This window comes from Camelus ferus, chromosome 29 (assembly GCF_009834535.1).
Source record: "Camelus ferus isolate YT-003-E chromosome 29, BCGSAC_Cfer_1.0, whole genome shotgun sequence".
Taxonomy (NCBI): domain Eukaryota; kingdom Metazoa; phylum Chordata; class Mammalia; order Artiodactyla; family Camelidae; genus Camelus; species Camelus ferus.
In genome coordinates this window covers 16,245,250-16,257,555 of record NC_045724.1, presented here as the reverse complement: position 1 = coordinate 16,257,555, position 12,306 = coordinate 16,245,250, and the positions used below count along the sequence as shown (strand labels likewise).

The 12,306-nt window shown below is 55.2% G+C and overlaps 1 protein-coding gene across 35 annotated transcripts in view; it reads right to left on the bottom strand.

Annotated features, from left to right (window-relative positions):
- Positions 1-12,103, bottom strand: part of CAMK2G (calcium/calmodulin dependent protein kinase II gamma) — a 52,982-nt gene extending 40,879 nt beyond the window's left edge. For 13 of the 35 annotated variants that reach the window (XM_032470165.1, XM_032470133.1, XM_032470152.1 and 10 more), the window contains exons 1-2: positions 11,910-12,099; positions 10,459-10,553 (exon numbers count right to left, since the gene is read on the bottom strand). In XM_032470165.1, the coding sequence (XP_032326056.1) occupies positions 10,459-10,553; positions 11,910-11,974 (160 nt within the window). In that variant the 5' untranslated portion in view covers positions 11,975-12,099. Of the gene's footprint in view, positions 1-10,458; positions 10,554-11,909 lie in introns of all 35 variants that reach the window. The other 22 variants (XM_032470132.1, XM_032470151.1, XM_032470130.1 and 19 more) reach the window with 5 other exon arrangements.
- Positions 12,104-12,306: the final 203 nt, after the last annotated feature.

Here is a 12,306-nt window from a genome sequence, read left to right as displayed (position 1 = left end):
ATCAAGCAGACACATCTTTTAATTTAGTCCCATAACAACTCCGTGAGGTTGGTACTATTATGATGCCCATTTTGCAGAAATTCTGCTTCTCCTCAGGAGCCTCGTGGCCACCCACTGCTAGGAGCTCTGACCTCTGGGCACTCAGGCTCTGGGGTTACTCAGCTTTGGTGAAATGACCAGAACGCAAGAGCCCCCAGATCTAAGCAAGCAGCACTGGTCGGTTCCCTCCACAGGAAGGCAGAGCTCCAGAAACAGAAGGACAGGCTATTATTACTCAAAGCAAGGTGGCCTAGAAGCCCTCCCCACGCTGCCTCCCTCTCTCTCCTTGCTGGAATCCCACCAGTCACCTCCTTCACAAAGTCTTCCCTGTTCCTCCAGGTGGACTGTGACTTCTCTCCCCCATGACCCACCCCCCCATCTCCCATGGTATCACTTATCACCTTCACATCATACATTATATCAATTATCTCCAAAGGGTGGGACCTCTCCTTGGTGCTCCCTAGAGTTCCTTCCATATCAGAGGCTTAATAACAGTTTATGAATAACAGTAGTAGTAAAACTACTATTTACTAAGCATTTACTATACGCCAGCCAGAGGCATGAATTATCTTATCACATCCTTGTGGAAACCCTGTGAAGGGGGAAGTCTGATTAGCTGCATTACATTACAAAGGAGGAAACTGAGGCTTAAAACGTTAAAGTAACCTGCCCAAGGTCACAGAGATAGGCAGCAGACGCAAGTGGTCCAAGCCTAGAGCCATCTTTCTTCATCGCTAGGCTACGATGACGGGATAGAGAAAAGTGAGAGCATCAGGTAAAGACTCCAGGCTGTGAGGGGCACAGTCCAGTTCACCCCAACTTCTCCAGATCCAGGCAGGCTTCACACCCATACCTGCCAAGCAATTCCGGCCTCACCTGGTAGGGGCTTCTGCCCATCCCACCTCTACCTAAATAGCAAAGAGCCTCTGTAAAGCCTCCCATAACGTTCATAACCCTCACAACCATCCTATCAGAGAGGTGATTTGATTGTCCCCATTTCACAGATGATGAAACAGGCCCAGAGAAGTTAAATAACTTGCCAAGGTCCTACAGCAGGAAAGAGATAGAACTAGGATTTCAAGCCCAGGCTGGTCTGAGCTAACACAGGGATTACAGACTAGAAGGAATTCATATTTATTGTTTCACCAACCACCTTCAGCTTTGTCCTAAACTTTTCCTCCAGGGACAGCTCTGCTCTGTGGAAGAAGGAGGTGGGGACAGGCAGAGATTAGTTCCTGCTGCCCAGCTAATCCATCCCAGCTGCCCAAAGATCTGGGTCAGGCCTTTCTTCCCACCCTCAAGTTCGGTATGACCACTGACCAGGTGCAGCCAGGAGAACCCTAGGTAATCCCACACTGCCTGGGATCCCTTAGTCCCAGGACCTTCAGAAGGTCGGGTTGTTGAGGAAGCAGCACCAGCCCTGCCTGGCAGCAAGAGAGCTTGCTTCTTCTAGATCTGGCGGGAGGATGTCAGGGCGACCCCACCTTCCTCCCCGCCCCTGGATGTGGGATGGAGGTACCAAGCTAGCCATCCCAAAGCAGCAGACCCACAGGCCCTCTCTCTGACCATTCACCTCACACTCTCCAACCCACAACTCTCAGGCTTGGCTGCCCGGGCAGGTGCAGGAGAAGAGCATCTTGCGATGCAGAGGTGGCAGCTAGGGGTAAGGCCCAGAAGATTAATGTTTATCTCCTCCCTTAAGTCTCTTACTGGCTAATGGTTACAGTTCCACAACAGCAACAGCACTAAAAATAAGGGTCCTCCGGCTTTACCAGTGACTCAGAGTGGGAAGAGAAGAGACACAGATTCACACTCCCAGCTCCTCGAAGGAGCTGCCCAGGGTCCAGAGGGTCCTTGACAGGATCGCTTAGTTCGACCCTATCTCCAAGGAGTTGAGCCCCACATTCCATGTGAGGCCCATGTCTTCGCTGAAGCCAGGGCTGCACCTCGGTCCTTGCTCTGAGCCTTAGTCATGGAGTCTGGTCACTGACACAACAGTTTTGGAGTCAGATGGAGTCCCAGAGCTACCACATTGGGTGAGTTATTAAACTCATCTGAGCCTCATCCATTCATTCAAAAAATATTTATTGAAGCCTACTATGTGACAGGTGCTGTTCTAGATGCTGGGGATACGGCAGGGAACAAAACAGATAGAAATCCCCACCCTCACTGACCCGATATTCTGGTGGGCCGAGTCAGGGGAGGGACAGACAGTAACAACTGGACAGCACGTCAGATGTCGTGGCAAGTGCAACACAGGGGGAAAAAAAACCAGGGAAAGCAGAGACTGCACACTTGCACACTTAAACAGGTAGTCAGGGAAGGCCTCAGCAAGGGGGTGACATTTGATTAGAACCCAAAGGAGGAGAAAGAGTGAGCCAGGCACACATCGTGGGAAAGGGTTTCCTCATTTCTAACATGGAGGCAGTGGTATCTGTGGGTTAAACGATGTGTTTGGGTGAATGCTCAGCACAGTGCCTGGTACACAGGGAGAGCCTACTCTCCAAGGGCCAGTGGTAAGACAGATGAGGCTTCCCAGGCTGGACTCGTGGCCATAGCCAACTCCAGAGACACTGAGAGAGTCGGACCCACTCCCCCCAGCCTGGGCCATCACAGGGTCCATGGCAGGCCAACTGAACCCTCTCCAATGTGGCATTCCTAGGGGTGGGGGTGTTCCTCCCTTTGGGGTGGGGCCCACCTGTGTCTACAGCCTGCAGGTAAAGGTTACCAACAGGGCTCCGCAGAGAGAACAGTCCAGGGATCCCTCGCCTTCCTTGGCCTTGCTGGCTATGGCGCCCCGCCATCCCGAGGTTCTGCTCAATGAGCCGTGTGGTTTCTGCCTACCACGCTCTCCCTACCTCCCTACTCCGCGCACAGCCGGCCAGCACCCTGGCCTCTCCAGCTGTTATCTCTTGTCCCTTTCCCCCTCCCTTCCTGTCCTGTTGTCCCCTCCAGGGCTGCTCCAGGTCTGGGAAAAAGCAGAGGCCTCCCCATCAGCAGCAGCGGTGTTTCAGGAACAAGTATGGTTCGGAGAGCATCTTTCCGCTGCAACGCCTGTCCTGTAAACTCAGCATCCTCAACCCCAAAACGGGTGGGGACACCGCACTGGCTTGGTCCACAGTGGTAGGTCCAGGCCCCTGCTTGGCATCCCAAGGTGGTAACACACCAGCCAGTGCTCCTGCCACAAAGGTGGCCTTCTCCCTTGAGACACCCCTCCTTCCAGTGACAGCTGAGCTTGTCATTCTAAGGGAACAGCCCAGGCCTTCCAAGGCTGACCCTCTTCCCATCCACCTTTCGACTGGGCTCGTCCCCCGCCCCCTCACACAGCCCAGCCCCCCCCTTCCTGTTTGACAACAGCCACTTCCCGCTTTTGCACAGGGCCACTTCCTGCCTGCCTGTGAGCTACTGCCATGGAGAGACCCACCCCTGCCGGCCTTCAGCCCAGCTCCAACCACAGCCCTCTGCAAGGCTTGCCCCCCCAAGAGCTGAGGCAGCAACAGGAGCAGAAAGCAGAAGAAGCCTTTATCAAGGTCCCCTTCAGGCCTTCCTAATGGCCCCACCCAGGGCAGGGCCAGGCCCCGGGACTCAAGCATCCCTGGAGGCCTCGCCTCTCCCGCCTTCTGCCCAAGCACTTCGAGACTTGGTCCAGGTCATCACCAAGGCCAGACCCCCTGGACAAGAAGGGCAGCAATGAGTGACCAGAGGTGCCAAGGGAGGCAGAAAAGAGGACACAGGCGGTGAGGAGGCTGGGCGGCACAGGAGAGGCGGAGCTAGAAACACCTCTCCCCTAGGACCCCAGGAGAGATGCCCACTCCAAATTCACTTTCCTCCCCCAACAGGATGGGGGGCACAGGGAGAGCTGGCCAGATTCTCCACGGCCCTGCAGAGACACGCCGGCTGATTTAGTGCCACTTCTCTAAAACCATGAATGCCAGCACTAGCTTCAAATAAGCTCCTGCCGCCATCTAAACACACGACCCACTGTGAGTGGGAAAGCACACAGAGTCCTCCTCTGGCTATGGGGACCCTCCCCAAGTTCCAATCTCAATGACACCCTTGACTTTTCAAAGAGTATTTCAAAGGTCTGTGCCTGTGGCCCCAACACAGATCGGGACAAGCTTCCCACAGCCCCATTGATTTCAGATGCTCAGTATGGGCATCTCCTCTTGCTGCCTTTCCAAGCGCCCCCCTCCTGGCCCCCTGAGGCATCACTCTGAGGAACAGAAATGAGGGCAGCCTAGGGATTTGGTGTCATAATCCACACTCCCCAGCTGCTTATAAACAGCCCCTGGCCTTGGGCACTGACCAGTGGGAATCCCAAGCCACAATCCCATTGACCGACCTCACCCTGACACTGCAAGGCCACATCCCTTCCTCTCTGAATCTCACTCTAAAGGTGCAAAGTCCTCAATTAAGAGCAAAGTCTGGGCATCATGTAAGAGCAGGGCCATGGCTTCTAATTCCTTCACACCCGTACACCCGAGGACTAGCTGAGGGCGGTAAATCCAGTGGGACAGGGCCTGACATGTGCCCACATGAACCCCCAAGGCTCTGTCCTTTAACTTGGTGTCCTCCCCTTCTCTTTAGTCCTAACTCGAGCAGTTTTAACTGGACGACACAAAGACCTGAGCCCCACTATGACCTTTGGATCTTAAGATGAGAGGCTTTAACTGAGGAGGAAAAGGAGGGAGGCATCAAGAAGAGCCCCACAGTGAAAGTCTTCCAACCCAGCCTGGATAGAGAAAATCCCCACGGGGTCACCAGCAAGCCCCAAGAAGGCAAGGCTCTGCCTCTGGACGCTCTCAAGGGCCAGAACAGGGTCAGCCGCTGAGTTCTCCATGCCCCCAGCAGGGCCCTGGGTGCCTGCAGCCTTTGCCCACTGTTTTGGTGACATTTCCTTCATGGTAACCAGCCCCAAGTAAAACATCCCAGGAAGCAGCCCCTAAAAATAGCTCCTCCCAGGGCAGCAGCAAGCGGGGGGAGGGGAAAGAGAGGGAGGAGAAAAGAGGGGAGCAGATGGGAAGCTGCTGCTGCCGATGATAGGGCCCAGGAAGTAGAGATGGTGTTGGGGAGAAATGGCTGGAAATATCCCCACCGTAGAGCGGTCTCTACCCAGACAGGTGGATACCGACAAGAATGAGACCTAGTTGGCAGAAAGGAAGGATTTGCTCCACTGGGCTTAGAGCTTTGGACCTAGATGGAGAGATATGGGGGTGTTATATCAGGATTTATCACAGGAACAAAATATCCAGAATCTGTATTTTAAGGGAAGAGTCAAGGAGTAAGTGAAGAGTCCACTGCTCAAGGGTGCTGGGATCCGAGCACTGGCATGAATCACTGGCATGTCTACAGCTCAAAACAAACCAATCTTTTGTGTCTTGGTTTCCCCACTGGCCCTGGGGCAGAACTGTCTGGCCATGGGCAGAGGACAAAGGGCCTCTGCCGAGATGCATTCAAGAGGTGCGAAGTGCCCATCGCTTCCTGGCACCAACCTTCTGGTACCCATGGGACCAGGCCCTTGTCAGCCTGCCAAGGCCGTCCCGAGAGCAGCAAGCACAGGGATGGGGGCAGGAGCCCATCACACCCACTCCCCCCATTCCTGGTCTCCAGCCTCAGCAGAGAATGGGGTCAGTCACGCACCTCTAGGGTTTCAGCACAGCCTCAAAGCCTGGAGCACAGCTCCTGACAAGGGACCAGAGGATGCAGCATGAAGAAGGCAGGGGCTTCTCCTACAGGATGGGGCCACCTTCCAACCTCCATCCCCACCCTATGATGCCAGCATCCAAAGTCACTCTGGGAAGGGGTAGGAGGGCAGGGTGTCAGGCCAGTGTTGTACGAACTACGTCACACAGCTCCCAGCATGACTGTAGGATGAAACCAGCCCTTGGCATGAAGAAGGGGCCTCCAGGCTGCTTCCTCATCCACTCAGGGGGACGAGTCAGAGCAGCTCAGTCACTTATACACAGGATGCCCATCTCTCTGTCAACAGAAATTGGTCTGTTTTATCCTCAGGAGAAAAGCACAGTTTTGTACGTAACCTCCTTAAACACTTCCTCAGATCCCAGAGTCCCAGGGTTCCAGTGCTGCACAGATTTCTCCTCCTCCCCTCCCTCCTTCATTGCTGCATCACCCTCCCCTCTCTTCACCTAGATCCTTAACAGGGAAGTCTCACTTGGAGATACCACAAGGAACACAAGTGTCATGGGGGCTACTCAGGCCAATGCTAAGGGGGCAGGAACTTTCAGCTGGCACCACCCAGAGGGATCCTATTTCAGTCCCCAGGGCCAGCTGGACCCCAGAAAGGGACAGCCTTTACCCTTCTGGTGGCCAACATGCCACAACCTCAGCCAGTTTGCCACAGCCGTGGACATGAACTGACACCCCAATCTGGGGCCTCAGAAGGAGGCCCCTAATCACAGAACAGATGGCCACATACCGGCAGAGACATCTCCTGGAGGAGGCTGGGCCAAGGTGTGTCTGGTACATCTCAGCGAGCATGGCAAGAGCAGCTGTCACTGCTGTCGCTGATTTTAGATGGCATTTCTTACGGCGTGGCTCAGGGACCACCTGCATGAAACTCACTAAGGCACTTGTTTTTAAAAGTGTACATTCTGGGGCTTCACCTCAGATCTCCTAAAGCTGAATCTCTGTGGAGAGAGCCCGGGAGTCTGCATCTTTAACCAGTCTTCAAGGTGATCCTCTTGCACACTAAAATTGAAAATTGCTTCTTAGAGGAAGTCCCGGTATTGCCCTATAATGCCAGTGATGTTAGGGAAAGAACCTTAAGCTACACGGTCTTCCTACTTCTCCCACCTGCCTTATTCCTCAAGCACAGGTCTTTAACCTCATCTGTCCTCTCCAACAGCTGTGGCAGGCCTACAGCCTGGCTCCATGGATCAGAAAGGGGGAACTCAAGCCAGCACCAGGTTACAAGGGTTCCAACAACTCAGTTATGCGTTTCCCGAGAGCCAAAGCCAAAAGGCAACTATGCTGGTAACACAGTCTTCTTAATCCATTCATTCAACACCTATACGAGGCTCAGTATGTATCAGGCACTTTGCTGTATCGGTATGTTTCAGGCCCTGCTTACACAGAAGCAAAACAAATAGATATGGTTCCTACCCTTACCTCCCAGGTCCTCAGGAAGAGGAAAGCATTTGCTTACATTTAGCTTCAACAGCAATTTCCTCATGTAGGGGACACAGATCAAATAAATGAACAAACAAAGCAAGTGCTGTTAACAGATTCATAATATTGTTTCTGGTAGCACCTCTTAGTAAGGCTAAGGATCCCATCACAGTGAAAGCAATTGGAATTCAGAATGGTCCCAATAAAGAAGTTTCTTGTGATGTGAATTGTTCCAAGGATAAATCCTAAACTATGTAGAAGAAAGGAAGGACCATTTGCCCTTCAACTGTATCAACAGAGAAAATGCTTTGGATATAAGCAAGAGAGTGGGATATAAAATGTTATGCTCCACGAGGTGACAATCTATATGCATATGAATAAAGATAAGAAAGGAATATGAAGATTTAAAAATAAAGAAAGACATAAGGGCTCAGGCTCCTGGGGGAGGGGGTGCTCTTAAATCTTAAAATAACGACTTATCATTGCCATCACCTGGCCCACTAGCTCCTGCATCCAAGCCTATTTTAAATGCCTCCTTCAGTCTAGCTGAGAGCTAAGCTTGGAACCATGGGCTCCCTTAAGGGCCCCAACTCCACACCTATTGCTGTTCCAAAGCAAATGGAGTGACGTTATGTGACTTTCAGTGACTCTACATAGACAGGCCTGCAGACAAAGATAGTGCTCAATGCAGGGCCCCATGAACTCCCTACCTCGGAGCACAGCCACTACCACCGTGGGCCCCTGAGGCCACAGTGACAAGAGACAACAGAGGAAAAGATGGATTCCCATCCAGAGATGACCCCCCAGAAGACCAGGTGATTTCTCTCCAAGCTTCCTGGGCCCCCTCGCCATGGATGCCACGGAGAAGCTGCCCGATACACTCTCTTCGTTTTGCAGCAAGAGAATCACAAACAAGAAAGATAACAGTCAGGGAGACAGCAAATGCAGCAAGCTCCTTCAGACCCTCATCGATGACCCTGGTGGGCCCACAACATTCCCAGACACAGAAATCCAACACCTGTGGAGCCCTAGACAGACAGACAGTGAAGAGTGAAACCCAGCCCCAGCTGCCGCACCTTTATAAAATATACAGTGTAAACTGAGAGGCTACAGGGAAGCCACGGCCTTCACTCCCTAACCCCACGGGCACCAGCCTAGTGGGCACCCTGGCCCAACCCTCCCCAGGAATTCACATCCCCCATGCCCACATCTACAGCACAGCCTCTGGACTGCTCCCTCCATCTCCAAGACAACACCCTCCCACTCTCCCAACCTCCAAACAGTACTGGCACCTACGTATTTCTGACCTCTCTTGTTGGTATCTGTGCCTGTCAGCCAGGACCAGGCCTCTGTCCCAAAGTTAACCTGGCACACCAGCCACATAACAGAGCCCCAGTTGTGGCATAACCATCTCGAGAGAGGGGGAGTTGCTGCCCGAAGCATATGATCTAACACAAGAATCTTCTTCTGGAGGAAAAAAACCAAAGAGAAATAAAACCTCGTCCAGTTTGGGCAGGGAGAGAAAGGTATGAGCTGGGAAAGGTGGCACAAGGTTGAAAGAAGGTGAGACTGGAAAGGGACATGATCACACAGGTTACAGAAGTTCAGGTGGGTAGGGAAGGAGCAGAAAATGACAGCCCAAGGCAGGCAGCTCCACAAAGTCAGCACACCAGCTAACCTCATCCCAGAGTTCGGCTCCCAGCTGTCTCTCCCTCCCTCACCCCGAGGTCAGAGGACACTGGTGAGATGAGGAAAGCAAAGCATTGCATCATTAACTGGAGACACCAGACACCAACCCCATTTCTGACGCATCCAGGCTATGCTGTGTGGGCACGGGGAGGTATCTATTCTCAAACTGTCGTCCCTGCCTGCACCCTGCACCCTTGGCAGAGGATGTCTGCCAGAGCCCAGCCCACCACGTTGTCCCACCATCCCATAGGAGAAGGGCATCTGACTGCCCACATATCTCTATGGCAACCATCGCCTCCAACTCAAGGTACTCAGAGAGAAAGAAAACAAACAAATAAGTCAACTTTATAGCCAATGTAGACGAACGGCAAGCGATGGGCTGGGAGGGAGACAGTAAGACAACCCCTGCTTGTGGGGATGGAAAGACGCATTTCCAGCCAGGAGGCAGACACAGCCCTGTTAAACAGGTCCCAGAACAACTGGCAATATGACAGAAGCCCACTGTCATTTTATAGCTTCTCCAATGCTTGGGGACATCTCTTACCTCAGAGACGCCCAAGTCATCACTAGCTATGGCCCACGTCTCCCCTAGGGCACCTGTCCTGGCTCCTGATATATTTATGGCATCCTATTGCCAAGTCTTAATTCCTTTCTCTGAGTCTCATAACCTTTGTCCCCATGCTGCACCCTGCAGCCCTCAATGACCTGACCCGTCCACATACCTCCATACTCGCCACACCTGTTCACAGAGCACTTCTCACACTGCTAGGTCTATACCTATCAGATGAGGTGAGTTTGGCAAACACCCAATACAAAGTGCAGGGAGTGTAGGTTCAAGGTGTGAAAGACAGGGCCTGACCCTCCCAGCCTCAGGTACTTGGGAGGATCTCACTAGACAGGCTCTCAGGCCTGGGCCTTCACAATCCTCAGACCCCAGGCCATGCTGCTCCCACCCAGACCAGGCCGCTGAGATTTCCAGACCATGAGGCATCACCCTCCACCCAGGACAGACTGCATCTGCTGCTGCAACACCAACTTTGTAATTTGATCAAAAAAGCAATCAAGTTCATCTGGCAGGATTTGTTCCCGAGAAGCCCTCGCCAGTAGCAACCTCCCCTGATGTTTACAGATTCCCTTCCCTTGGGAGTCTGTTCTGCCGCCTGGTGGGCAGGGGGAGGCTGGATTTGTCAGAGCTGTTCACTTACTGCATTTCCATCTTAAGTCACCACTGGGGCACAGGGACTAGGATAGGCCAGGAGCGGCTATCACTGCCCCAAACACAGAGACTCCAAATGCCCCCAGTGAAAAGCTCTCCATTCCAAGCCACCCACCACTCCCCAGATCCTCCCCCTCCATAAAAACCAAATTCCCTTGAGCCTTCAGGGACCACTCCTTCCTGTAGCAACCTACATATCTTACATCTTCATTCTTTTCTACCATTCCCCATACAATTCCTTGCCTGGCTACAAAGTCCACCCACCCTAAAACTCCAACTCTTCTCCAAGAGCTAAAACACACCATCTCCAACTGCTGGAGCATCTTCAGAAGAATTCATAGCTCTTGGAGGCACCCCAGGGAGAGGCCAAGATGGTGAATACTCACCCCGGGCAGATAACTTCTTGGTATTGATGATTTTTGCTGCATACTCCTGCGTGGAGGTTTTCTTCACACACCTGCGGACCACAGAGAAAGCACCCCTGGAGGGAGAAGGGGGAAAGAACTGGGACACGGAGCAGAGCAGAGCAACACAAACACACTTCAGGTCTGAGGATAGCAATGCCTCCATCACCAGACCTTTCTTTAGTCAAAATCCCATACACATCAGCATAGTGATTATCACCACCCAACATAGGGCAGAAGGATGTGGCCTCTGCAGGACATTCAACAGATGTGGGTGGAGGACCACCCTACTCCCACCCCCATATCTAGTCGCTGAGCACAGCAACAGCCCTAACCTCAGGCTGTTCGTCAAGAACTGGTGGGAGACGCTTAAAACACACACCTGCTGCATCTCACCGACAGCCCTCCAGTCCCAGTCAGGAGAGCCGGGAGGAGGGAAGAGACCCTGCCCTTTTCTCAGCAGGAATAGTTGAGGGTAGGGGAAAGAGACATTAGAAAGAGGGTCTAATCTCCTGAGAGAGAAATCTCCTCAGCCATGGGGAGAGTGAGGAAAGTGAGGCTCAAATACCCCACAGCTGGCTTCATCCCACTGCATCCCGGCTCAACTGACAGCAGGGAAAGAGAGGATCTAGTTGTGGGTCTCAGACATCAACAGTTCCCCTTCCCCATGGTATTTCCCTCTACGTCCGCCCCGAATGGGAGCTCGTACTCTCCAGCTCTGGAAACGTCTAGGGGGGCGGGCAGGGCGGGGGCTGCAATGGCCAGCCTCGGCGCCGCGGGTGGGGGTGGGGGGGCCGGGGCTGCTGCAGCGGCCAGCTCAGTGCGGAGGGGAGGGGGATGCTGCGGCTGCGGCGCGCGGCTCCCAGGACCACTGCAGGCATAGGGGGAGGGGACGGGGGTGCTGCAGCACTGCCCAGCAGCCCGGCTGGGATCCTGGAAGCGACACTAGCCGGGGGCGGGGCCGGGCATCAAACATCCCCCCACACCCGGGCACCGCAGCGGGGTTAGAGCTGCAGGGCCGGGGAGGGTCCTGAGTGCCAGGCGCGTGGGACGTGGGACAGGGTGCTGAGTGAGCTCCTGGACAGGGTGGGGAGAGGGCTGAGGGTAGGCGGGATCGGGATGGGGGGCGCCTGAAGGGTGCGGGAGGGGCGGGGCTGGAGGGCGCCCAGGAGCGGTCCAGGGGCTGCAGTCCCCGCGGCAGCACGGGGTGCAGCGGCCCGGGCAGCTGCTGCAGGGAGCGCAGGGGGCTGCGGGGCAGGGAGCTGGGGGCGAGGGGGCCCCGGAGGCGGCAGGCGGGAAAAGCTGGGGGTGGGGCGGGCGGAGGGGGCGCTGCAGCGGCCGGTGCAGGGCCGGGGGGCGGGGCGAGGAACCGCATAGCGCCCGGGCGGCGGGGGCAGGGTCGGGGGCAGCGGCGGGCGGCGGGCGGGCCATACTTGCCGAGCTCCTCGAAGAGCTGGTAGTCGTCGGTGAAACGAGTGCAGGTGGCGGTGGTGGCCATGCTGGCGGGCGGGCGGGCGGACGCGGCGGTGCAGCCCCCGCCGACGTCGGTGCACAGTCACCGCCGCCCGGCCGAGGGAGCAAGAGGAGGAGACGGGGCTGAGCCCGGCAGCACCGCGAGACTTTACCGGGGAGAGCGAGGGAGGGAGGGACACCCCCGCGCCGCCCGCCAGCCCCGCCCCCAGCCCCGCCGGCCCCCCGCCCGGCCCCCGGACCTCCCCCGGGGAGGGGCCTCCCGCCGCCGGCCCCGCCCAGCCCCGGGAGCCGCCCGGGCTGGGCAGCGCGCGCAAGGGAGCGGAGGGGACGGGGTTCCAGCCGGGGGCCACCCGGAGG